This window comes from Charadrius vociferus, unplaced genomic scaffold (assembly GCF_000708025.1).
Source record: "Charadrius vociferus isolate BGI_N301 unplaced genomic scaffold, ASM70802v2 scaffold90, whole genome shotgun sequence".
In the NCBI taxonomy this organism is placed as follows: domain Eukaryota; kingdom Metazoa; phylum Chordata; class Aves; order Charadriiformes; family Charadriidae; genus Charadrius; species Charadrius vociferus.
This window is the reverse complement of record NW_009647222.1, coordinates 3044692-3072050: the sequence shown is the minus strand read 5'-3', so window position 1 is coordinate 3072050 and position 27359 is coordinate 3044692. Positions and strand designations below refer to the sequence as shown.

At 40.7% G+C, this 27359-nt stretch overlaps 1 protein-coding gene across 1 annotated transcript in view; it reads right to left on the bottom strand.

The window, feature by feature from the left end:
* The window catches only part of PTPRO (protein tyrosine phosphatase, receptor type, O), a 73997-nt gene that overhangs the window by 28826 nt on the left and 17812 nt on the right, over positions 1–27359 (bottom strand). Inside the window, exons 6-13 of the mRNA XM_009879648.1 lie at positions 26211–26372; positions 23219–23418; positions 19329–19449; positions 16673–16866; positions 14099–14210; positions 8384–8535; positions 5629–5749; positions 1871–2010 (exon numbers count right to left, since the gene is read on the bottom strand). Of these exons, the coding sequence (XP_009877950.1) occupies positions 1871–2010; positions 5629–5749; positions 8384–8535; positions 14099–14210; positions 16673–16866; positions 19329–19449; positions 23219–23418; positions 26211–26372 (1202 nt within the window). The remainder of the gene's footprint in view (positions 1–1870; positions 2011–5628; positions 5750–8383; positions 8536–14098; positions 14211–16672; positions 16867–19328; positions 19450–23218; positions 23419–26210; positions 26373–27359) is intronic.

Sequence of the window (27359 nt, the reverse complement as noted above, 5' to 3'; positions counted from 1 at the left end):
CAACACAACCAAGGGTGGGCTGCAGATGCGAAAATAGGGACACCGATCCTGTGGTTCAGAAAGGGAACAAGAAGTTTTATGAATGAACTCACTCCAGATGGGGAATGCAAGATCCCATAGCAAGTCCTGAGCACTGACGTTTTGCACTGTCCTGTTATCATTCATTGGCTCCTTCTAGACTAGCAAGGGTTTCTGTTGCAGTGCAATTCTGAAGTACATTACATAGATGGAATCACATGCACATGAGTGTAAGGGAGGGGACTTGTATTCCCTGAGCCGAAAGAAGGAGCCATAGCTTGGCAATTGGACTTGGATGGATGTTTTCCCCTTTCCCATCTGGGAAATGTAAATTAGTCAAGAAAATCTCAAAATGTTCAAACCTGGAAAGCTCTTCCTTTTTATTTTGCTGATTTAAAAATGGAGGAAAGGGACAAAAATGTTCAGATAATTAGCATGGAAAATCACAAATGAAGATTTTTCACCAGCCTAAAGAGAAAACATTCTTTTTTTCTTTTTTTTTTTTTTACAGTCCAAAAAGGAGCCCTTCCCCTTTTTTTTCATAGAGACAGAAAAAAGAGTGACAGATCTAATGAGAAGTGAGCTGACAATATCTGTGCATTTCCCAGTGCCAGATGTGCATGTCAACAAACGAGACACCCACAGAAGCTCCTGCCAAATGGAGCAGTCTTTTCCCAATGTTCTTAAAACAGACCTGCTCTGCACTAAAGCTGCAAATCCTGTGGTACCTTCCTTGCCGGATCACATCATTATTTTGAATTTCTGCTAAGTGGATAATGACTTCACAATCTTTAGCTATTCACTGTGAAAAAGCAGGAATCTAGATGGGGAATCCAAACTATTCAAATGATTAAAGCTCCCTTCTCAATTTAAAAAAGAATATTAAATAATTCAGATTGGTCTTCCATAGGATTACAGAGTGTATATGTCTCTTTTGAGATAATCAGTGGTCTGAGTGGGTTATTTTTTACCTTTTCCTGAATGATATCCCATTACGTGTGACAGTCCACATGACAGAATGATGTTCCATGGCATGTAATCACAGTGAATCACTATACCATCAGCTAAACCTCAAAGTAAGCCTCATATGTTGCACAGCATTGAATGTGAAGGAATTAAAACTACTACTGCTCTATTCTTCACTGAACAGTTACCAACCTAAACACTCAGGTATTCAGGTGGCCTCTGAGCACAGCTACCTAACTGGACAGAGAGAAAAGGAAGTTCATCTGTAAGGCTGAGAAATTGGGTCTCGAAGGAAATACCCTAAGAGACAAAATTCATGAGAAGCAGCCACATTTGCAGCAGCAAGGTGCTCTTTGAATAGCAGTGAAGGTCTTACTGAACTTCAGTTAACACTTCTCAAAACCAGGAATAAAGTAACCCAAAAATGATTAATTGCTGCATAAAAGATCTCATGGCATCTAAATATGTCTATTTTTTCCCATTCCCTTCCAAGCTACCATTTTTCCCTTCCTGCCCATTGACGGTCCCTTAGTTTTGTGGCCTTTTAGGTTTTGCATGGGATATTGGAGCCATTTTCATGACTAGCCAAAAGACTGACAACCTGTAGGATGCACATAGCTTCTGTTCAACTAGTCATAATCTCATCAATAAGACAGAAGCCAATGTTAATATTGCAAAATAACAAAATATTTTAGTATTTGAAATTCTTTAGTAGTTTAGCTTTCAAAGGCTTAATTCTGAACCACCTTGGTCTAACCTGGTACTGAGCATAAAACGTCATTGCGCTTTCCACACAAATGCGAAGCAGCAGATCACAAACGAGAAAGATACAAGGCCCAGCCTTAGTTTCAGAGATGAAGAGCAGAAACCAGAGATTCCTACATACCTGGACTTTTGTTTCCTGACCAGATCCAGCCTGCTGGCAGTAGACTTCAAAGAAATCAGCCACTCCTTCTTCCACCCACAGCAGAGTCACGGAGGTCTGAGTCTTGTTGACAGCAAACAGTGATTTTGGAGGGGCTGGCTCTGGTTAAGAGAAAATCTCCTTTTATTAAGCTTATCTTTAGGTTTCCAGACAACGGAGAAGAGGAAGCCTTGAACAAAAATGAAAGCAATGCCTGATGCCCTTCTATCTTTCATTTCCTTCAGATAAAGTCTGCCAGTGTAGAGCCCTGCCTCTCATGATGATATACTACCACTCTAAAATAGGAAGATGATGAAGTGTCTTGGTTTTTCTTCTCTATTTAAACTGTTCTCTATTTGGACAGTTGGATAATTACTTCACTTCCCTTTTCAGCAGAGCCCTTGTTTGAGGATGATCAGTGTATTCTATTAATAGAACGATGTTAGCAGAAACTCTTTTGGGAGAAGATGGCTGTCCACCTGTTCGCAACATATTTGCCCTGAGAAAGCTTTTCTTCACAAGGCTTGCCCCAGAAGGTAATAAAGAAGGAGCTTCCCAGAGGTGAAGGATGTCTAGGTTCACCTAATTGTAGCAGAGAAAATATTTAGTTGATTACCATTTTTAAAAAAAAAAAAAATCTTGTAGTCCTTTTTTTTTCCCCTCCTTTTTTCTTTCCCCCTAGGCTAACATTTAAGGGCCATTGGGTCTGCAGTCATTTCAGTTTGCTGTAGGAGTTTTCCTTCCTCACTGAATACAGAGGTCCAGATTTTGGGGGTCTTCAATTTATTGCTTTGATTTTAGTTGCTGCTGTGCCAGAGGAACTGGCCACGGGCAAAGACATACAATGGACTGGGGTTCCTATGTGGTGAGGAAGAGATGACCCTGTGATAGGAGAACTACCAGGGGTCTCCTAGGAGAGATGGCATCAGAGATGCTGTGAAACACAGTTAAGGGTCTGCACCCAGCGCCCCTGGCCCCACGTGAGTTGGCCTTGGCTGTCCCCCCTGGGCCACCTCCCCACCCACTGACCTGCGTGGCTGGGTGGGTAGAGGCCTGCGGGAGGCCATGCTGACCTCCAAGTGGAGGCCACCACTCACTGCAACCCCACCTTGAACCAACCTGGAGTGTGGAAAGTACATGAGGACAGGAGGGGAAACCTTGAAGAGCAGGGAGAGGAGCAAACAGCCCAGGCAAGGTGTTAAGACAAGATGTACTTTCCCGAAGATTATTTAAAGACCAAGGCTTGATCCTGATTTTCATCCTGAAGACCTCACACAATGGGTACTGGCAATCCCTAGCTTTCAATGCCTCAGGCATCCTGGGCCCCTTTGGTTTGCCTTCAGAGAGTGCAAATTTTGGGTTGTACATTCCCAAGCTGTTCTCCAGAGTTTTCACATTTCCTAATCGATGGATGTTTAATAAAAGTTGTCATTCTCAAAGAAGGACCTGATTCCAAGATCCTGACGCACTACATGCAATGTACTATGTACAACAACATTTTGCTCTTATTTTTTCCCTTCACAAATAATTTGTTATTCTCATTCTGCAAGATGCTGTCACGGGAGTTTGGACGTGATGTGTAAGATCCGCCTCAAAAAACCTGGCACAAAGGACTTGCTCAAGTGCTTATAGACATTTTGGAGACGTATTGGATCCTCAGACAATCAGATCAGTGTTCTAGGCTTGGAGGCTGCCAAGATTATATTGGCATTAGGGAGAGCACTGAAGAGAGCAGGGTAGGGACTGAGGCACATTCACATGGCTTCTTCTGTGTCACGGGGACTGCAGCGCACATGTTGTCCCAGAACTACAAAGGAAAGAGTCCCTCTCCCTTAATTAGACCCATATATCTGCTCTTGGATGCAGAAACACATTCCATCCTTCACTCCAGGTAAAAAATGGCCTCAATTAAAATACGAGTTTTGCATTTGGGCATCATCCCAAGCAAATCCTCCTTTTGCCTTTAGCAAATGGTTTGATTTTTCTGCAAGTGGAAAGTTGCCAGGATGAAGCAAACATCATGGAGGGAAGAACATTTGGCAGGAATACTTAAGTGACTGCCAAGTGCTGAGTCGTCTATCACTTAGAGTCAGTTCCCACTACTGCTAATTACAACTCCCATTGCTCCCTCAGAAACAGAGAGAAGGAAAGCCTCTGGTAAAATATCCTTACTAGGGTCTATTCAAAGTCCAAACAGCATAAAGAAAAAAAAAACCCAAACCAACAAAAACCCCACACCCAGAAGTCTAGAAGTGATTTATCGAAATGGAATTCATTCCACCTTCTCTTTGCTGTCAGTGAAACAGCAAGAGCAAAACAACTCTACCAATTCAATAAGAGCCTACCTGTCCATAAGCAGCTACAACTAGGCTGCAGGGTGTACAACATGAATAATACATGGCAACTGTTGACCTGTCTGAAAGATAAAGCTAGCTGATATTTTGAAATACTCCCCTAAAACATTTGGACAATGGTAGACGGGAATATACTCACCCTCACACATCCACCTGCTCCATCCTGGGAACAAAGAGTTACACGCATGTAACTCCACGTACAGACACAAGGCATGGGGAAAACAGCTAACAGAACTTGCATAGGGAAGAGGAAAATCCATGGAATTTGTTTATGTCTTTCAAATATCCCCTTTGGTGAAAAGACCTGGAAGAACTTCAGATTCTTATGGCTGTACTGCTTACCTCAGTACCATTCGAGAGATTTGAGTAAGAGCTATTGAGAATGATGAAAAGACAATGATTGCTTCAAGACCTCTAACTCAATTAGAAGTTATGGAGTCCTTTAAATTCACTTCTTTCACTGTCACCCAGAAAAAAAATTATTATGCGTGTAGAGAATATAATCCAGTTTGAAATTACTAACTCTTCTTTACCCACCTTCACAGTGGAGTTAATGCCTGTAAAAGCAGTTGGACACACTTCAAAATTTCAGAGTTTTAGGTACCTAGGGCTCAACAATTCTACGTGCATGCAAAAGCGGAGTAAAATCTCTGAAGGTATAATGGCATAGTGTCCATTCTTCCTCACAGGTAAAGGAAGATGTTAGGCAGAAAGTTATATTTTTAAAGCCAACATAAAAGATGAAGTTCTTAAGTCTTTTAGTTTGTTTGTTTCTATGAGAAGACTACACATATTTCTCCTCGAATGATGCCATGTTCCACAGCCATGAATTTTTATTTTTTTTTTAAAGAGTACTGTTATTGATTTGTATTTAAGGGTACATTTTTTGGTGTTGGAAGACTATGGAGATGTCCAGGGAGAGAGGAGAGGAGACAGGAAAGCAGACCAGGTGGCAGAGTGCAAACCCAGAAATCGGCTTGTCAAAACCAAGGGAGGTTCTGCTTTGCATGGAAAAGTTCAGCTGTGAAGCCTGAGTGGCTGTTCTCAAAACCTGCCCGTGTTCGAGACTATAGGGAAGCAAATACAAAGCAGAGTGGTTCTCCCAGTAAGGTGTTAAGCTATCCCCACTCTCCTACTTCCACTTACAGTCAGATTCTGCCACTCTTGCTCCTTTTAAGTAATACTATTTTAGGAGAATAGCTTCACATACAGGAATGAGACAGTCTTCACAGCAAGGCGAGGTGAAAATTGCAGCTTTGCAAAAGAAATGCAGTCACAGGTACATGACACTAAAACATTGAAGATACTGAATCTGCTGACACAGTTACTTTTACAGTCAAATGAGAGAAGAAGTGAGTTTATGATTTACAAACAAGCATTTCTTACCCAATTTCACAAGCTGGGGCAGGGAAGTGTTGCTGCCTCTTTCAGTACAAGCAGTCACTGAAAGGTTGTAAATGTCCCCCGGAGGCAAGCTCAACACTGCAGTCATCACATTGCGTGTTACCTACAATAATTATAGACACGAACTGTTAAATATGGCCCAAAACAGACATCCTTCTTGTAAAATTAATCTGGTCACTTAATATACTACAAAGAAAGTTCTGTGTGTCACAGTTGATGCCTTCTGTATACTCTAAGCTTGTTACATGAACCGGTTCCCACTGATGCCAACTGTGGAAAGCCGCAATGCTCAGGACAATATCACAATGCAGAGAGAAGACAATCTTAGGCCATATTTTCTGTATGACTAGTGAAAATTTACAGAGGAGAGAAAATCTCCCTCACAGCAATGAAAGGGCTCTTGCACCTAGATTTTTCAAGTTGCGCAAAATGCTAACCAAACCACGTATTTGAGTCCATTGCAATGATACAGCAATTTAAATCAGATCAGCTATCTCCGAGAAGATTACACAAGACAAGGCAAGCCTTTATATATCCTAAGAACCTGCAAATTAAATCTAGCTGGGCAAGTCTAACACCCACCTGGAGACCTGTTGACTTGACAATAGGCCTTCAGTCATCTGCCAGTTTGAAACCAGATATGATCCAAAACTGAGCTGAGCTTCAAAAGATTATGAATAACTTCTTCCTGTTATTTTAGGGGTGAGCAAGCGCCCCATTTCTCCAGGGTCATGGAGAAGGACACAGAACTCAAATACTGCAACAGACTGTTTTCAGAGCACTTGCAGACTATCTACAAAGGGCACATTCAGGAATCTCATGCTGGTTTTCATAGTCACTTAATTTTCAGGCTGAAGTTTTCAGTTCCAAGAGGGATAGACAGTTCTGAATAAAGACTAACAGGACTGCACATTATTTTTATCACTTCTCTAAAACTGACCAACTTCTACAGGCTCTTGGGAAGTACACAAATAGCAGGAAGAAAAAGTCATACTTGCCTGATAGTGTTACCTATTTATTTTAATTATCCCACAAGAAAAACAACCATAATAACAGTCTGAACAATCTTAATAAATCAGATAAAGAGATTACAATATAGTATGATTTTTAAAGGAAACCATTTCTGAAAGTGACTAAAAGAACTTAGGAGAACAGGTACACCCTGAAGCTTACAAGCATGTACCCCATTTACATATATAAGCAGGACCATAAAAGTTAACTATACATAGGCTGTTGCAGGAATTTCCTAAAGAATGCTTTGTGAGTTCCCTTATCCTGAAAATAATATAAAGACAAACATTTCTACAGACATTCCTAAGGCTTTGAAGTTTTATTTGCAGATATACTAAATTGTAGATACCCTCTAGTTTTAACCTTTTGTTCAATCTAAAATTACATATTCAATATTAATTTTAATTTATTTTCATATTCCGTATTTATTTTATATTTATTTAATCTAGGATTTTCACATTCAATGAAGTTGAATGGCACAGAAATCAGATTTTTCCTGGAAGAATAATAACCTTGCAGAGAACATGACTTTTGGAAGGAAGAGAGGAGAGGGATATCACAGTAAATTTTTTTTAGATTTCAATTGTTAGAATATTTTGTTTGTAGGAAAAAAAATGTGGAGTTTTCTTCCTCATTTGAATTGAAGATCTAAATATTGGAAGTTCCTGCTGTTCAGAAATGTCATGTTTTTGAACAGTTTTACTAATCATGTAATTAGATTCATGCTGCAACAAGCTCCAGATGGGTGCACTCTTGCAGCCACTAGGAATCCAATGAAAGCCAGGGTGCTGCATAAAAATCCAAGTGAAAACTGCTGATGAATTTGCACTTACGCTGAAAATCCACTTCCAACTCAGCATCTGCCGAGTCTTCTCTTGAGAAAGGCCAGACACTTACTCAAGTGTTTGGTCTGTCAATGATTAAAAGATCAATAGTGGTGCAGAAGACAGTCACAGGCTACAGGCTGCATGAAGTGGCATTGCTGGCTGCAAACGTTCCTCCGCTGCAGCGTTCCTTCGGTATTTCAAACACTTCTCACCCTATGTCCAGGGGCTGATATTTTGCTTCAGGTTAAACATGTGTTTCAGTACCCTGCAGCAGCATGATTTTAAACCATAATTGGAAACCACAGATTTCTTTTTCTAAGTGATCTTTAAATATGTTCAGAGTTCAAGAGAATGTGTCAAAAACACATCTTAACATCTGGCAAGTTTTCTAAGAAGTGCATACATTCTGGGTTAAATCTTCATTCCATCAGTTGGTGGAACTTGTATTTAAACAGAAAATGAAAAGCACATAATTTATAAGAATATTTGTTTGATGAAGTCAGAAAATGGGAAGTGATAGTACCTGCCCTGAATGAACTAAAAAATCTCAAATAGTAGTGTAGTCTGGTTATTATTAAATAGAAATTGAAAGGAGCATATCTGTTCACTCAAAAATACTCTTTATGTTTTATTGTCTGCAACTCAGAAATTTAATAAGCTATTTTTAAATTCTCACCTAAATTATCAACAGTTGCGCTGGATCACCATAGAACCATTTTGACCACTGGCTGTTTTGAGAGCTTGAGTCTTTGGAAGTGCATGCTAAAGCTGTGAAATAACTTTAACTAATCAGGCTTCTACCAGTCTTAATCAACTCGCTTAAAGTTTGTATTACAAAGCTACCAACTCAGCAAATAAAATACAGGGAAATGTGCGATGCCTTCCCGACTCATACTTACACTCTTCTTGATTTTTTTCTTTCCTTCTGCAATGACCATCCAATGCAGCATCCTGGAATGGGAAAGGTCAGTACCATCTCCTCCATAGGTCCAGGTGACATACAAAAGGTGGTTGTAATATTCTATGGAGGTAATCTCAGGTGCCACTGGTGCTGAAGGAAGAAGGCAAATGTATTACAGGCAGGGTCTAACACAGTTAATTACCAAGTCCAGTAATAAACTGCCAAAGGATACTGTTGGGAAAAGAGTATCATAAAGATAGCAGAAACATATTAGTAAAAGCATCTGCACCTGAGTGCCAGCTGAAAGAAATGAAAAATAGCATTTAACCTGAGGAATATTCAGAACAAAAATATACTTTGGTTTGCAATCTTTCAGTCTGAAAAAAAATAATCATGAAGCTACTGACTGATATAAACCATTTTTTGAGTCAACTTTTACAAACAGAATTCAAAGTCAAGTTAAAAGCCTCAGATATTGCTTCACTGTATTATAGCACTGAAAAGAAATGACAGTCAGTGAGAAATAAAGAAGAGTTGTCACACTAATTTGGATGGCTTTTCCACAGGAAAAAAAAACTTGTCCTGTTCACTGAGTTTGCATCTTCCTAGGAGGAAAAGCTCTAAACCTGCAGTTTTCCAAAGAACATCTTTTTGCATGAAAAGTTATGGCCACCTTTGTTCCCAGGGTGAAAGTCCCACCACCAGAGAAGACTGCAGTCAGCTAACAGCCATCTAAGCACCAAGTGTCTGGTCTACAGGCATACTGTGGCTACATCAGGAGGTATCAGGTGGAGCAGCTGTTGTCCCTCCTCTTCCTCCACACACCCAGCTCCTGCCCGTGCTGTCCCCTGCACTGCACCTCCCAGTCTGCCCCACTGCAGCCCCCTCAGCCTATTCAATGGCTCATCTTGCTCTGGAGCTGCCAGCAAGTCGTTGGCTTCCTGTGCAGCCCCAGAACACAGACAGCAGCCTCCAGCATAACTCCTCTCCTCCTAAAACAGGTATTTAAGATGATCAAGAGAATTACCACCTGGTGGTAGGAGGTAGAATAGCTGGTGAGCTCACCTTGATTGCCTAATTTAGGTATTTAAGATGATCAAGAGAATTACGTCCTGGTGGTGCCTCTCTATTAATTGCAGAGGAAGAATAGCTGGTGAGCTCCCCTTGATTGCCTAATTCGGCAGTGCAGGTCCCCACTTAGGGTTTAAGTTAAATCTCGGTGGAGACCCAGAAGTGAAAGTCAGCAATCAGTAAAGATCATAACCATCCTCTCAAAGCAATATCAGTGGGATAACCTGGATAAAACAGGGAAGTGTACCAATCTGTGCACTTGGCAGATTCTTTAGGAGCAACATAGGGAAAATGATACGGTACAGGCTGAGTGACCGAATCATAGAACGGTTTAGGTTGATCTTCCTCTGCTGAGCCCAGTGGGTCTCTGCAAAGGCATCTGAGATGCAGCTGCCTGGCGAAAGGACCCCTCTGACCACCAGAGCCCTCGGAGCCAGCAGCTGAGGTGCAACTCTGGATGGACTCCAAGCTCGGGTCTGTTTGAAGGGTCCACAAGATGTCACTGCTGCTTTCACAAAGGCTTCTATGACTATTGCATTGAGACATTAGTTAGTGAACAGATTTACTGAAGTAATCGCTGAGGAAGGCAGCAAATACAATGCACGGACAATTTAGGCCCATTTAAAAACGTTTAGTAAGACTATTGTCTCAAATTAATCTTGAAAATGTCCCTTTATGCTGTTGAGAGGAAGCAACTTTATTTAGCATAAAATCTTTAAAGTAATGCTTCTTTCAATTTCTAGAGTTCCCAGTCCATCCCTATGCAAGGATTCCTGACAATTTAATGTCACGACTGGCATGAATCTTACACACTAATAATAATTTCCTGCTATACCTAAACATTGATGACACGCTTTCCCTCTTAATGTTCACACAGCTGTTTAGGTATCTGGCAATGAATGTCCAGGATACGTGAAATGAGACTAAGGGCCAGGGCTTGCGTGATCGACCCCCTCACAACATGTCCCACTGGGAGCTGCATGGCACAGAGGGGCTGTAGGAAGTTATACCCCGTTGCTGACCTGGCCTGAAGTGACAGCTGGAAGCATCGACAGGACCAACAGACAGCGGACGTGGTGGTACTCACCAACACCAAGAGTCTGTCTTTCTTACTCTTTTTGCTTCTCCAAAGCTAAAAGCATTCTCCTTGTAAAAGAAAATCTTGGTGGTCTAAAGTGCCTTTGCTTATGATTGCTTTAAATCCAGCTGTTTACAGCAGGTGGCATTAAAAACTCATTAGTCACCACAGCAAGACTGGCAGTGCCACAATCTCTCCTTTAAGGCCCTGCATTAAAACAACAGCATGCAACTGTTGCTGCAGAATCCTGAGAGAACTAATGCCATTTCTGATCAGTCTCTGGGATCCCCCAAATCTCCCCATTTCTCCTGGGGACATCGGGCCAGTTGTTGTGGCAGAGAGCTGTATATCATCTGGTCTCTTGTAATACCCTTTTCATTCCAGGTACTGCCATTCAGTAAAGCCCCAGCCTCGTGTTAGACCGACAGACCCCACACGAGCAGTGGGATCCTGTGTTAGGGAATTGGTTTGTCTGCTTTGAGCTTTCTGCAAGGTCCCAAACTCCCAGATGATCCTTCTGCTTTGTTTTAAAAAATTCAAGCTTGTGTTCCAGGCGCAGAGGTTCGCTTTCCAGTCATACACAGAAGAACTGACAGATGGTGTACCGTCAAGACTACAAAACCTTCATTCTAGTATTTTAAAATTTAGGGCTTTTTCGTGTTTTTTTGTTTGTTTGTTTGGTTGGTTGGTTTTTTTTGTTTGTTTGTTTTAATTCCTGACAACCTGTGCAGGGGAGGTAGCATTCTTCCGAATGACGCAGAAAGGGGCCGAGTGCTCCATAAAACCATCTGTTCCCTCTCTGGAAAGAAAGAGGCTGAGGGTGACAAAGAACTCTGCAGTCCCCTGGTAACCCGCAAGAGTGAAGAGGCAGCAGCTACTGGGGACAAACATTTAAAATCTGCAGGCATGAAAAACTGGCATGCCACTTTTTCGGAAGTTAGCCTGACAGCAGTCCCCGGACAAAGCTAAAGAGATTGCAAGTAATAAGGCAATCAGAGGACAGGAGTGCATTTAATGGTCACATTCAAAAGTGACCATCTATTGATAGGCACTTGTGATTTGATCAAATCAGATTTCTTTGTTAGGATTCTTCTCTTAAGATGCTGTGATCTGGCTCACTGCTATTGAACATTTTCATCAATACTCTGAAAGTAAAAGCACTGCTGATGAACCACCCAAGTCACGTGGCAGCTACCAGAGGAGTGGAAGATTTGGACAGGGCTGTGATTTGCAATATTGGCCCCTACACTAGGCCTGCTCAAATGAAATGTATTTCAAAGTACCAGGTGCAAAGTCGAGCCTGTAGGAAAAAGGCATGTAGGCAACACTTCCCAAATGACAAATTCTGTTAGAAGCCACAGAATAGAAGTAAATCAACACAAACCTCCAGTGTGATACCATAGCAAATGCAATCATCTAGATGCACAAACAGGCGAGCACTGAATAGGGATCTGATTTTGCCTCTGGAGAAGTATTCAGCAGGCTGGTATTACTCTTTCAGTTTTCACGTACTTTGGTAAAGACAGTAAAAATTAGAAAGGCAGAGTGGGGGAAAAAAAGTAACATGAGAAAATGCCTTACAGTGAGAGCACCTGAAGAGTTTGATGGAAGCAATTTATTAAGAGAAAAGAGTGAAACTAAATTCTGTACAGAGAGGGGAAAAAACCTTTGTGTCTCTTCAATCAATAAGAGAAAAGTTTAACAAGAATTACGGACTGGATATTAAAACTAGAAAAATTCAAATCAGAAGCAAAGGATAAACCTTTGATAATAAGAGGAATTAAGCACTGGTATAACTTTCCAGTTGGATATTTTCACTTAAAACCAGAAGACCTTTTTGAAGAGAGGTTTTGCCAATAATAAGCAGATGACATTACCTGAGAGATTCATCCATTTGTGATTTTGTCTACATCTGCTAGTTAAGGAGTTGATCCATTTTTCATCTAACAGCAGGGATAGTCTTTACTTTCACCATACAGAGACCCAGACTGATCCTGATGACAGTTTATACTTTAGAACAACCTTCATCCCCCTCATTTCTGGCTGCAGGTTCCTGGAGACACAACATTGAAGTCTTAGGGCCCCACTGGAACATTTCCACTCTAAAATACTTAAACTGGTACCCTAATTGGTTGGAAATGACATTTCTCCCCTCATACAGCAACCAACCAGCTGGAAAATTGCTTCCTCAAAGTACTACAAAAAAGCTGGCTGATGCCAAAGGACAATGAATATCACTGGAGAACCTTCACGGGGCCCTGGTGGGTGGTATGAGTTTCTGATACACTGAAGAAGTGCCAGAATTTGTCGGCCGTGTAGCTTGGGATCAGATATCTCAGGATGGGAGGGTTTCTGCTGGCTTCAGCGGAGCTAAGACTTAATCCACTGATAATTTTTCTGTCGTAGCTCTGTTGAGCACAGGCACTACATTAACAATCATTGCAAATGGGTCTTGGTCCATTCCTTCCCCAGTTACATCTTTTTAGCCTCTCGCCTGAAAGAAAATCCAGGATTAGGCTAGTATCTCTTTTGGAGGGAGTGGCTGAGACCTTGTAGGCTGATTTTCCTCGTAATTCGATTTCTACAGCTGGAAAAGAAGAGCAAGTCATACTTTATTTCCTCTCACAGCACATCTGAATTATTTACTGCATTCAATCACCTTCTGCAAGGTGAACTAAACAGCGGTGCATAAAATCAAAATGATTCAATAGGGAACTTTGACTTAACCAGCCGGGATGCTAAGAACATGTGGCAAGGCACTAACAGGCGCTCTGGTATGCTGTTCCCTCTCCAGCTAATCTGTTTGACACGTTGAAGATTCAAACCCAAAGAATCTGACAAGAGACAATGGAGTATGTTAAATGCAAAGCTGGACCCAACTGGAAGAAGGCAATCGATGGGGTTATATCAATTTACTGCAGGTAAAATCAAATTTGATGAATGACTTGCCAGCACCACAGAGTTTCCCAAGGCCAATCTACCCAGCGTGGGTGGAACGCCTTGATCACAGGAGCACCTTTCCCTCCTTACCGTGTATGAGCAAAAAACACCCAGCAGAAAAGGCAAAGCTGGAGGACAAGAATAATGTGCTGCCGAACATACTACCTGCCTTGGTCTGCCTACGAGTGCAGAACTCTACTCCACGTTAGCTAATGTGCAGTCATGGTCTGACCTGTGGGGGAAAGTATTTGGAAACATTGCAAATATACAGAAAAATGTTTCACAATATTAGAATTCAGATTACTATTTACCCATTAACTTTTCAATGTCTAAAACATGCGCTGCCGTAAAAAATGAGCAGCATCACCAGCCCTCACTGGAGAGCTGTATTCAGCTGATGAAGGACAGGAACAGAGTAATCAAACACTGTCCTTTGCATTGGAAAATTATATATTAATATAAAGCAGTCCTCAGAGCTTTCCTTAAAAAACCACAACACAAAACTCAGCTGTTAAATACCCTAACTGGCAAGTATCTGCAGGTGAAACACAACATCCAAGTCAGACTTTCCCAACACCTCAGCTCCTGGGAGCATTTCCACGCTCTTTCCAGGCGGCTGCTCACCTGTTATGAAGCTGATGGTGGAGCTGTCGCAGCAGCTCAGCTCTGGGTCCCCCCAAGTCACCATGGTGACCCGGAAATTGTAATACCACGCAGGCAGCAGGTTAGCTATTCTCTAGAAAATGACAAAAGACAAACAGCATCTCAGGAGAAAATTCACCAGCATGAGAAGTGATTTATAAAAACATGACAATATTTATAAACCTAGTGCCCCAAACAGGACCATTTAACTGAGCTCCCACCCTTTGCTCTGTAATTTGGCGTTTGAATTTTTTCAAAACTCTGTGCAGTGAGAGCAAACACGGTTGTGATGGTTCTGCTGGTTGTCCACATGCATATGGTCCCAGGTCCTACACCACGGCAACCTCGCTTTGATTTCCAGGGCGGTGAGAACGATTCCCACAGAGCGATCTTTCACCACAAAATTCCAATTTGATGAAGGCAGAATATTTAACTGGAAAATTTAGGTATTTCTATTTTGATTAAGTAGGGTTTGATGATAAATTAGAAACAATGTTTTTGAGTCGGGTATTGTCACTTCAAAAGACTTATTTTTTCCAATTTTCAAAGTGTATTTCACTTTGTATTATCATTTATTATAAATGAAATATGAAAGAAACATAAATGACTTATGACATATAAATGATGTATATAAATACAAATGAGATCTAAATGAAGTATAAAATGCAATGTATTTTATATTATAATATTGTATGTAATATTTAAGTTAAAATTCAAATACTTCCATTGACAGCACAAAACACTTTAATATTTACTTTTATGTTTAAATGAGAAGGCTCATGATATTTTTAAAATTCAAAATAAAAGCAAATAAGAAATAATGAAAATTTTCAACAAACTAGAAGTAGCTTTTTTTACAGATCTTTATTTGCAGTGGCCTTCTTTTTCCAGATACTACAAGGCAATCCAAATATAGGGTTTTTGGACTATTCTCTTTATGACTCTTAGAAAAGGTTGTATCAAATTATCACCAAAACATTGAAGCTGCTTGGACTTCTTCTGGCATGAGCCTTGGGTAATATTGACAATACCAACATTGTTTTGACAATTTCAAAATAAAATGCAGAGCACAAAATGAACAAAGCAACTAAGAAGAGTGAAAGAGCAAATTCAGTTCCAAAAGTTCTCACCTAGTGATAACCCTTCAGGATATAATTTTTTGATCTTTGACCTAAGCTGTCAAATAGCTTGAGTTTTGATTCCCCTGCCTCCTCACTAGGCTTGACTCTGTTGCTCCAGAATACACCACTCAGAGGTGTCACTAGATCATCGGGAAATTTATTGGACATGGTGGGACTGGCGCACTGCTAGAGAACCCAAACAAAAATTCACCAATACTTCCCTGTGTGTTAAATGCCATGACAGAAGAACAGGGAGACACTCTTCCTCTAATTCAGACTTACTCTTTAAAATTATTCTTTAAGAAATTTTGACTTTAGCTGTGATATAACACCGTTTTATTCCAGACTGAAATTCAAACAAAGGAATTTCAACTTGGCTTCCTTGAACAGGATTTGCAACAGTAAGAGATGAAATAATCTCATTTTCTAATGGACCACATTAACTCTGGAAGATGGCATTATTTCTAAGATGACTCGGATCACTCAGGTATTAATCTAACTGTGCTGAGTCATGATTACAAGATATTAATTACTCATTTGGTAAGTTATTTTTGTTTTTAATTTCCCTGGAGATTTATGCACTAGATTTACAGTCACGTACCCAATTATAGTTAAGCCGCTGTAGCCAAAATGACTCCACAAATGGTATTATGCAAATCAATTATGGTAAATGACTATCACTCTCACAAGCAGCAAAAGTTATTGCTATCCTTTTCACAAACTTATAACTTTCTAAACAACTAATTTCAGCTAAAATTGCTTGCTGTCTTGTGCTATGGCGAAGTCTGAATAAAATCTGTTCATGTCAAGGAATACATGGAAAGGAAGAGGGAAATTTTACTTTATTTCTGCTGAATACCCAATCTTGCAAAGATGCCTGTACGTATATGGGTGTGCTCTTCTAGAGACCAGTCTCCACCTAACTGAAATCCTGCATAAGTCCCTGTAGCTTTAGAAATATGAAGGATATTTTCTTAAGAGCATCTCTGCAGCTAAGCCTTCCAGATGGCACACTGCAAGACTAGCCTGCAAGCCCCAAATCCATATTATCAATATTAATTATGTAGATAGCGCTTTGGACTACTGCCCCGGAGGAGATGATGGAACTTTTTAAAGCCTTGACTGACAAACTGACCCACAAACTGAAGCTGCCTCTGGACTTGCTGAACATGCCCATTTGTCAACAAAAAAAGAGGCTCATCTCCTAACTCATCACTCTGCTTAAATTTTAGCATGGTTCAGCTGGCATTCCCTTACTTTAGAACAGAAGATGCGTCCAGCATCCTGGCCATTTTCTCTGCGTTGCCTGGAAAAATGTGCCAAGCTTAAAGGCATATACACATATTCATGGGGGAGATGCTGGGCAAAGAAAGGTCAACAAGGTGCCAGGGCCACGCAGGCATGGGAAAGGAATAGTCAGTAATGGTCAGTTTACCACAGAGGCAGTTAAAGAGACAGTTGCTGCTATTTCGTAGTAGGTTGTCCACTCAGAGGTCATCGTCGACGGGTTGAAGTAAAACATTTCTACAACATATTTCCTGAACACCCCAAGGAAAGGTCTGTTCCAGCTCAAAACTACAGCGGTAGGTCCCAGAGGGTAAAGCGTCAGATCCTTTATTCCAGTGGGCACTATAAACCAGAAACTGTGGTTAGCAATGTGTGCGTTATCACTTATACTTTATTTTAAAACAATACCTTTCCTTAAACAAGTTCTACCTATTGCCGGTTCGTTCCTGACATTAATTCCCAACAACCTTCTTGTCAGGAGCAGTGGAATACCAATTTTCAGCATTTGTTCTCCAGTTCGTTATGTCTACTTTTTCAGAAATGACTAGAAGCTACTTTGTGTTGGCTGTTTAGCTTGAGATAAAGTACAGGGCTTGATTTTTCACAAATGGAGGGTTCCATTCTACTTTGAAAATCAGGCCGGTTAGGAGAAATTTCAAGTTGCTCAAAACCAAAAGCACCAAAACTCATAACACTTTGGAAGATAAAGGCTACAAGAAATAATATTTTTTATGCCTATCTGTCCTTCCCTGGGGAACCTAAAGGTGCTGTCATGTATTGCTATTCTTGCCTCACAGATGATGACAGTAAGAAAGAGAAGTCAAATGATTTGAAAAATGTCACATAAGGGTCAACTTCTGCAACCTTTGCTTGTCTGGAAAGCAATTATTCTTCATGACTTAACTGAGGCTACTTAAATAAGTACTCTGCTAACATTTGCCAGGGTCGCAGAGCCCCAGCTATTGCAGGCTGGGTCAGTACTGAGACCAGCACCCAGATTACTTCAGCCCATGTTAGCACAATTGCCTTTGCCTTCATAAATCATTTACCACATCTTTGCTTTCTCCAAAGTGTTAATACTCACCCAGCGTGAGGCTCAAGATAAACATAGGGAGAATTGAATACTTTTAAAAGTGTTTTTTATCTTTTTTCAGTTTCATTCATCATTAACCACCACTGATAATTTCACAGAACACTTTGTTTTGCAGTTCTACTATTTTAATATCAAACTCAATATCCTGGTATGAAATGAAAACTCATACAACTGTTGTTTTACTCCATAAAAACATCCCCTTTATAATAAGAAAACTGTGAGATGTTTTGTTTAGAAACTGATTGCCATTTTGAGTTTAGTAAGAACCTTTTATGGTTGTGAGGCCACATAAAAATGGAGTAAATGAAGGAACTTATTTACTTTGGGAATATATGATTTTACTTTCTCAAGTGAAAATAAAATTTTGCTGATTTCTGAAGTAAATACAGTGAGAAACAAAATCAAAAGCATTTGTAAAAATTGTCCAATGATAGAGTTTTTAATAATGAAGTATAAATATATTTGCTTACTACTTTTTCCTTTACTGAAATATACCATACTCTCTTTTCAAATTTTTATTCAGACCCAATTTATGAAAACATGTAAGTAGATTGCCTAGAATGAAAAGGCTGTCACCACATTCACTAGTCCACATTTGCTTTCATTTAAGGATTCAATTCTTAACAGTTTAACTTTGCTTTTTTTCTGTTTCACTTCCTTCCCTACAACACAGAGAGGAAGCAGAATGAAAAGTACTGAAGATCTCTAGCTTTCAGCCACCTGCTCTCCCAAAAGGCAAACTGTTTGTCAAAAGGCGAAGCTGGGTGACTCAGGTTAAATATTTCTCTGCAAATGTAACTCTATACACTGAATCTCTTTCTCTTTGGCCATTCTCTTCTTAATACATTTTGTTAAAATTCTAACTTTAACAAAATAAATGATACAATTAAAAGATACTGAATTCTATCCTAAGTGACTCTTTATGTAGGAGCCTGGTGGAATCCTGGATTACAGGCATGGAGGCAGCAGGTCTGCCTGTTGGCCATAAAATCACATTCTGGAAAATGTTACTTTCAGTCTCAGAGGGTTCGTCTGTTCAAATCTCAAAGCAAAGAACATCAAGATCCACTGTTAAACTCAAGAAAATTAAGGCATACACAACTGAAGCTGGTGATGGTCACATAGTAGCATAGGAGATAAGCCAGGTCTCCTAACTCTTAGCACTGTGGCCTTCAGACTGGGTCACGTTACATCCTTCATAAAGCACATTTGCAATAAATGTCTTCACAGCAGTCCCACGGACTTTGTGAGACAGCGGGAATAAATCACATCTAGGAATTGCCCACATCTCTCCACGTATCACAGACCACCTGCAGCTCAGGCTGGCTACACCTAAGTGAGGTGACTTCCACCCTAAGTAACACAGACCACGAGCACTTCTAGAGGCAAACTTATATTCAGGTGTCCAATGGTGAAGACAGTTCTTTCCACAGGGCCGTCTGTGCATGAATCCTGGCCACAATTGCTCTCTGGTTAGGTTTGTTATTAACATTTCAATGTGAAATATCTATCTTCCACTAAAGGAGTATTTTCCCCACCTCAGTAATGGGCTAGACAATGCAAGAAAAGTATTCTCAATAAGCGTTCATTACATTTGAAATAACCAACATGACAATTTTGTACTTCTTCATGGCTCTAGGGCTTAATGAATACACTGGGCACATTTAAAAACAAAACAAAACACATATCAAACAGTAGATGCAACGTTTACCAATGGAAAATGTAACAGGATCAGAAGGCGGTCCAACCAACGGTCCTTTCCGTAAGTAAACCACAACTTGGTACTGGGCACCAGGAACAAGATTTTCAATGAGGCTGCTGCTTGAATTCACCTAATAGGAGGGGAATACATCAGATATGAGGTATTTAATTGGTTAATTAAAAGAAGGTTGAGACTGTACATGAACTACTCCAGTTAAAAAAGGCATGATTCTGAAGACACTAGCACCAGCAGCTAAAAGTCCATTCATTAAGCCCAAACCGGCAAAACTGTGAAAGTAGTCAGGACTGACTTGACAAACGATCTGACCCAGAATCACACTTGCTGTGCAAGGTCAGTTGTCACACTGCAGACCCACTCTCTCCTACTGTCAAAGTTTATTGAAATATGCAGGCTACATTATTCATATTCAGGTGATATTATTTAGACAGTGTGTTTTCAATAAAAGCCTGAGGTTTTTCATTGGCCATCTGATTCATCTGGACCTATGTGAGGTGAAGGCAGCGTTATGGGAAAGCTGCCTTCTGAATGCAAGTGTCAAATGACTGCATGGTGAAATCAGAGAGGAATTACTCTTTCACCTTTCCTGCACAGCACCACAAAACCTGATGAAGGGACCTTCTGATTTTTCTTTTCAGTTTGAAACATCACCATTATAATTTCTTCTGTGGCACACCAGGTATCGGTCAGAGTAGGAGGCAGAGAGCATGATCAGGTGATTCCTGGTCTCATTCAATAGGAAAAGTCTTATCTCCTGAAGAGCCAGCTAACGGCAAACGCTCAGAGCAGCTTTGAGGAAAGGACTTCAAGCACCCCTTCTGGAACTGGAGGCTGGTATTTCCTACTAATATTTTCTTTGCAACCTTTCCAAAGTCTGTATATCAGCCACCTTTTCTCCGGTGTTTTATTGCAATGCTCATGACTACATTGGTGTCAGCACAGACGTAGTGAGGAATGGAACTTGTCTTTAACAGCTGCTTTGGAAAGCTAAATCACTTTTAAATCACGCACAATGGTAGAAATGGATAGAACTCTGCACTGAATTTTGCCCTTTTCAGCTTGTCAAGGAGAATTCAAACCAACGGACGTTAATAATTCCAGGTATAATAAGCTGATAAAATTTGATTAGAGGTGGTACGAATATTTGTAATGAGAAAAAGAAACAAATAACTGCATTTAGACATTTCTACCTACTTGCAATAAACATGCATTTACTTTTACAGATATCTCGTTTATTCACGGATTAGCTTTAGGTACTTGGTTTTGAGTTTGTAGATTAATTTTGTATTATTTCCTTTAATCACATATGTATATACTTGCTATCTGTGGTTTATAATCACGTACTGTATTGTTTTGCTTCCTGATGTAATGACTGCACTTTTAATAAAGGAAAGGAAAATGACTCAAGGAGATTACAAGCCGATTCTGACAAACAATTCTCAAATTGCCATCTAAAGACACTTTCAAACATTTAAGTTCATGGACAGTCTTGGAATAAAACCTAAAACAGTTTGACAAAGATTCATTTTAAAAGACATTTTTAAAGGATGCAGACTCCCTGTGTTAATTAACTTGCATAGCTAATCACAAAGCTGAATGAGATGAAGATTTACTGTGTTAGCGGTCTCCTTCAATTCCCATGGGCAAGCTGAGGGTGCAGCAGGGCAGCACTGCAGTCCTTTGCAGACTCCTCCATCGCACACATTTAGGGAGCCAGACAGAAGCTGTGGCACTGCTCAGAAAATAGCCTTATCAGCATCTTAGTAACGTAACTGAGATGTGGGCTAAAACCTCTTTCTAATTGGAGCCACATGCCACTGATCCATCACAGCCATAGGATCTGACGTGGGGTTACACCCACTAAGGGTTTCAAGTAACAGAAAACTGTTATATTTGGGGGTTCAGTGTTCATGATCATTAAATACGTCCCATATGGCAGCCTTAAAGAATTGTTGTCCATCCAAATCACAGGCAGTCCATCCAAAGGGACCTGGACAGGCTGGAGAGGTGGGCCCATGCCACCCTCATGAACTTCAACAAGGCCAAGTCCAAGGTCCCACATCTGGGTCAGGGCAATCCCAAGCATAATTACAGGCTCAGCAGAGAATGGATCAAGAGCAGCCCTGAGGAGAAGGACCTGGGGGTACTGATTGGTGAGAAGCTCAACATGAGCCTGCAATGCGCGATCGCAGGCCAGAAGGCCAACCTTATCCTGGCCTGCCTCAGAAGAAGTGTGGCCAGCAGGTCAAAGGAGGTGATTCTGCCCCTCTACTCTACTCTGGTGAGACCCCACCTGGAATACTGTGTCCAGCTCTGGAGCCCCCAACATAGGAAAGACATGGACCTGTTGGAGCAGGTCCGGAGGAGGGCCACGAGGATTATCAGGAGGCTGGAGCACCTCTCCTATGAGGAGAGGCTGAGGGAGTTGGGGTTGTTCAGCCTGAAGAAGAGAAGGCTCTGGGGATACTTTCTAGCAGCCTTCCAGTACCTAAAGGGGGCCTACAGGAGAGCTGGGGAAGGACTTTTTGCAAGGGCATGTAGTCATAGGATGAGGGGGAATGGCTTCAAACCGGAAAAGGGCAGGGTTAGATTAAACATTAGGAAGAAATTTTTCACTGTGAGGGTGGTGAGACACTGGAACAGGTTGCCCAGAGAAGCTGTGGAAGCTCCATCCCTGGAGGTGTTCAAGGCCAGGCTGGATGGGGCTTTGAGCAACCTGGTCTAGTGGAAGGTGTCCCTGCCCATGGCAGGGGGGGTGGAAGTCGATGATCTTCAAGGTCCCTTCCAACCTAAACCATCCTATGGTTCTATGATTGTCATTTACTTCCCAGTACTGACATCTTTCTAGATGGATGAAAAGAAAAGCTGTCTTCTGATGACTTCTAAACAGTCAGGTCCTGTATTTATATGTAGGAAATATAAAAAGGATTTATTTTAAGTTTGATGATAGCCATGCATGTGAGCACTTTGCTTAATGCAAATGTATTACAGCATATGTCTAAGTGTTATAATATGGCACCATTTTGCCTACTGCCACTATCCTGATTTCAGCTGGGATAGAGTTAATTTTCTTTCTAGTAGCTGCTGTGTTTTGGATTTGGTATGAAAGGAATGTGGATAATATATATTGTTTTAGTTGTTGCCACGTGATGTCGAGAACATTTTTCAGCTTCCCACAGGAGCTGAGAGGGAGCATAGACAGAACAAACTGGGGAATATTCCATACCATAGACGCAGTGCTCAGTATATAAATAGGGGTTGGCTAGGGGACAGGAAACTGCAATCACTATTGGGAGGGGCGGGACAATCAATTCACCAGGTGGTAAGAGTGACTTGTGTTGTATTATTTTATCTTGCATATTCTTTTACCATTATTATTATTACTATTATTATTATTATTAATTTTGTTTTCCATTATTGTTCTATTAAACTACAATTATCTCAACCCACAAGGTGTTTTTTTTTCCCTTTCTCCTCCTTTTCTCCTTCTTCTCCCCACCCTTCATGGGAAGGGGGTGGAGAACTGAGCAAGCAGCTCTGTAGTCCTAGCTGCTGGCTGAGCTTAAACCACGACAGCCACAAAAAAGTCTCAAAGGGTAAAACATAACTCGGAAGCTTGAACAAAGGACTGGCCACAGTCACTCCAACAGAAATACGATTTTAACACTACTGGGGTTTACTGCAACCTTTCATTCCTGAATGCTGTGCTCTCCCCCTCCGCTCTGCATCAGCTGTGTCCCTTTAGATCACAGAAGGGAGCACCTACAGCTGTGCTCTGCAGCCCTGAGCCTGACAGGGCCCTTGGGCACGACAATCCCACCCAGCAGGGTGATGAGCAATTTTTTCCTGTATTTGCAAAGGCTCCAGCTTCCGCCACTTACCTCAGTGCAGTAGTGCTTTTCAAGCCTTTGACTTTCCTTTTGCTTCTGACAGGTCAGGGAGACCACAGACACGATGGTGCTGTTGCCGCCGCCCTCCTGCGATGCTGTCCAGGATGTGAGGGCAGTAGTGGAGCTTAGCACCGTCACGGTCACATGCTGGGGCTTTTCAGTGAGCTCTTCTATCCATTCACCTGTGGGGCCTGGGACACGTCCCAAAAACACACTTGAATAAGCCAGTCTATGCATTTGAGGTGCTGATGTTAAAACATCCTTCTTTCCTGGGATTATTTACTACTAGTGAAATGGGCTGGCCTGACAGCTGCCCACCTCCACAGCCCTCAGGCAGCGAAGATGGCAGCCCCTGGGAACCAGCCTGTGGCCGATGCTATTTCACCTGTAGCACAGCAGGAGACGATGAGAGGAATGTCACCGAAAATTCAGGTTCCAGTATTCTCTATTGCTTACCAGAAACCACTCAGCATTTTCTCCAAGGGAATGTTTAAAAGCGGTGACATCCAATAATGTACAGATCATTGACAAACGTTAAAGGACAAGCACACGATTTTTTTCGCCTCTCCACACACTAACATACCCTCCAAGTGTACTACAATCTTGAAGTGTGAAAATCGAGTTCACAGTGGTTACCACAGTGAAGAATCTCAGTCTCCATTGGACTGTTTGAAGCCTTTTGTAAAGAACACAGGTTTAAATACAGATAAAATAACAATTTGGAAAATAACTTCTGCTAGACTTGGTCAAAATTTCAGATTGCATGAAAATTGTCAGCTTTTCTTGTCACTTTTTAAGTGATGCTTGTGACAGCTCTCTCCTTGACATCCCTTTCCTCCACACAATTCTAATGGTACTTTAAGATTATTAAGAAAATAAAAAAAAAATGCAAGAGCAAGAATTTAGTGTAAGATCAGCCTATAAGATTTGACATTCCAGACTACTATCTGGGTGCCACAAAAATGTTGTGTAATACAAGCCAGTAATTTGAAAGGATGATTCACTGACTGAATGCTACAAGGATAAGATAAGGCTGAAGCTGGGAACAAACTTTATTCATGACAGCAGACCCACACCTACTCAGGTGAAAAGAGGAATTAGATCATCAGATTCACTTCTGGAGCCAGTGGATGTATGTGTAGCTCTTACGATTCAGAAGTTTTTTCAGCATTGGCATTAAGGGAACTGAGGTACAGCCCAACGCTGTAGTCCTCCTACAAGGCCTACTTGATTAGACTCAGGAAGAGGAATGGAACAGCAATTCCACCTTAGGAGTACTTGTGCACATCTCAGGTTTGGCATACTAGCAGAAATACATTTAAAATCTGTCTAAAATACTAAAGATCTTGCCTTTGTCAGAATGAACAAGATGACTGCCAAGAACCCTCATGTGGTTCTAAAAGGCTGAAAAACTAACAGACAAAACCCAAATCCCCAAACATCCTCATGTGCTACACACAAAATGGAAATATTTGTTACATTCCTGTAAAATCTTAATACTTTATACCCAATGAGATTCAAGTTCATCCTTAACCCAGCCATCCATATACCTATACTTTGGATTAACGTTTTCTCATTTCTCTCAGGTCTCTGTCCCCAGTTTGTAGACTTCATGGAGGACGCTGTGCTGCATACTGCTTAATGGAAATAAGTCATACCTTGTAAAGTGGAATAACATTTGATACTAACAGCAACACTACATAATTTATTTGATATACTTGTATATTTACATATACTTTAATGCTTTCCATACAACAAAGCTGTCTAATAACTATTCCTAAAGAAAACCACAAGACAGTGAAATTACAACAGCAGAGACCCTTTCTCACATGTGTGGTTTCCTCTTTTCTCTTTGTTTTTCAAATACTGTTTCTTTTAACTGTTTCTTTTAACTATAAAGTTGTTAAAACCATAGGGGTGATAGTGAAATTCAGTTACATGCAGTCAAGCATTATGATGAATTTAAGCCTAAATAGCTAGTATTTGTAAATGTTATGAGCTACTAAAGACAAAATTTTAGTTAGTAATGTATTTAAGTACTTGATACACTTCCTTTTAATATTAATATTTCTGCCAGCCTTAGCTACTGTGTCTTGTTGCAGCATTCATGATTCGGGGGAGACACTATCCTGCCACATGTAAAATTGTGTAGTGCTGCAAGTATTACCCTATTCTCATTGCACGGGCATTTTGTAGGCTATATCTATTTCTTTTTGTAGAAAATGGTACAAAGGTGACCACAGCCATCAGAAGGGTGATAATCTGAATTCACCAACACCTGTCTCACTTGCTGATCTAACTGTCAGTCATGGTATTAGTTTGCCCAGTGGTGTATTATTACTTTGTCTTTTACTAAATCTTCAGTTAAGAAACCCTGGGATTCTACAGGGAAATAATAAATTACTTTTTCTCCTCTGAATTTAGCAGGCTGAACTATTTCATCTACTGTAATTTTCCCCGTGTTCTCTCAGAGACCATGTAATTTCGGAGTTCAGTGTTTAATTGCGCAATTCCCACACTCTCAGCCTCAGATGCCCTTCATCCAGCCTCCAGGAGTAAGGAAGTTAAATATTTTCAATAATCTCTATAACCACCGACTTAATTCTCTGAATTAAATCCTCTCTTTGAAAGATGCAAGAGGGGAACCTGTTTCAGCGAGCCACTTCTGAACACCGGGCAATAACTCCAGATGATCTTTAAGGTCCTTTCCAACCCAAGCCATTCTATGACTCTATGGTTCTATGACTCTATCAAATACCTCACCTGCTTTCAGTTCTTAGCTCTGCCAAGATGGCACGATGAAGGCCCATCCACGCAGGACATAACATATTTGCACTATATTTCCTTCTCTGGCACAGGGAATTCCAAAAGACCAAACTCTTCTGATCATGAAGCAGATGCCTTAGCTGCCACAGTGGTCAAACTCTGTACATTAAAGTTATATTGGTGTGGGAGAAAAAGACAGATTTGTTGAGATACTTACTGATATAAAAGCTAAGTGTTTTTGCTGATTGACTTCCACGAACTTCACAAGAGCCAGAGGAGCTAAATGTTGTTACAGACAACTTATATTTGCCCGGTTCTTTCAGTTCAGCAACAAATTTGTGAGTGTCCTCACTTACTGTCAAAAATTCCGTGGAGTTCTCTAAATCGGGGGGGGAAAAAAAGTGTGGATTAATTGAAATTTGAAAGGCTCCAGCCACCGAGAAAATGATTTATATCAGAAATGCTAATACTGTTTCTGCTGCGGGATTAAAAGGTATCCAAAAGGACTGGATTTATGTAGGTAGTTTTACTTCTTGCCATCAGCACAAGAGTAATTAATGACTAAGGTTGCAGTATAGGTGTAGAGGAACAATAAACCCAGGACAAATTTTCATTCAGTAACAGGGATGATAAAATAGGGCTGCCACGACTGTGCAAGTGAAAAACAGCATGGCATGGACCAAAAGGAGCTTTCAATTTTCTATCTATTGCTTTCTTATTCTGCAAAAAAAGTATTTGCCCTGAGTGTGGGAAGGCTTATGAAAACTGCTCGTCAGGAAATTAAATTCATTTGGAGAAAACAGATTCTAAAACATAAAATCTTTAAGTAACATGGCCATTTTATTGCAGCTTCATCGCTTGAAAAGTCTCCCCGTTCTCCACCTCAGCCTCCTTGTGGCCTAGGGAATATGTTCAGTAGCTGTCCTCTGAGACAAACGTTAATCTGAATGTAGACCATCTTTTCTGTATGCCCCCTCCAGTTGAGGTCCCCCTGAGAACATTTCTCAGTGGCTATCCAAAGCTACGTGATAAAATGTAACTTCTTCATCTCAAATTTCTATCAGCCTGTTTCTCCTTTCTCTGATACCAGAATGGATTTATGATAACTGCAGTGCAAGCAGTGCGGCAATATGTACAACGATATAAATCTTGTTTAACAAAGGAGAATTGCAAACTGCAATTGCAAACTGCAATTTACCCCTCCTCCCTTACTTTTATGATGCTATTCAATGCAAGAAACTTCTCAAGAAATACAGGACATCTAACAAAGCCTGCTGAAGCAGACTACTAGGTAATTAATAATTTGTAGAGGAGACAACCCACCAATGGAATTACAGAAAAGGTGCATTAAAAGGGTATATGACTC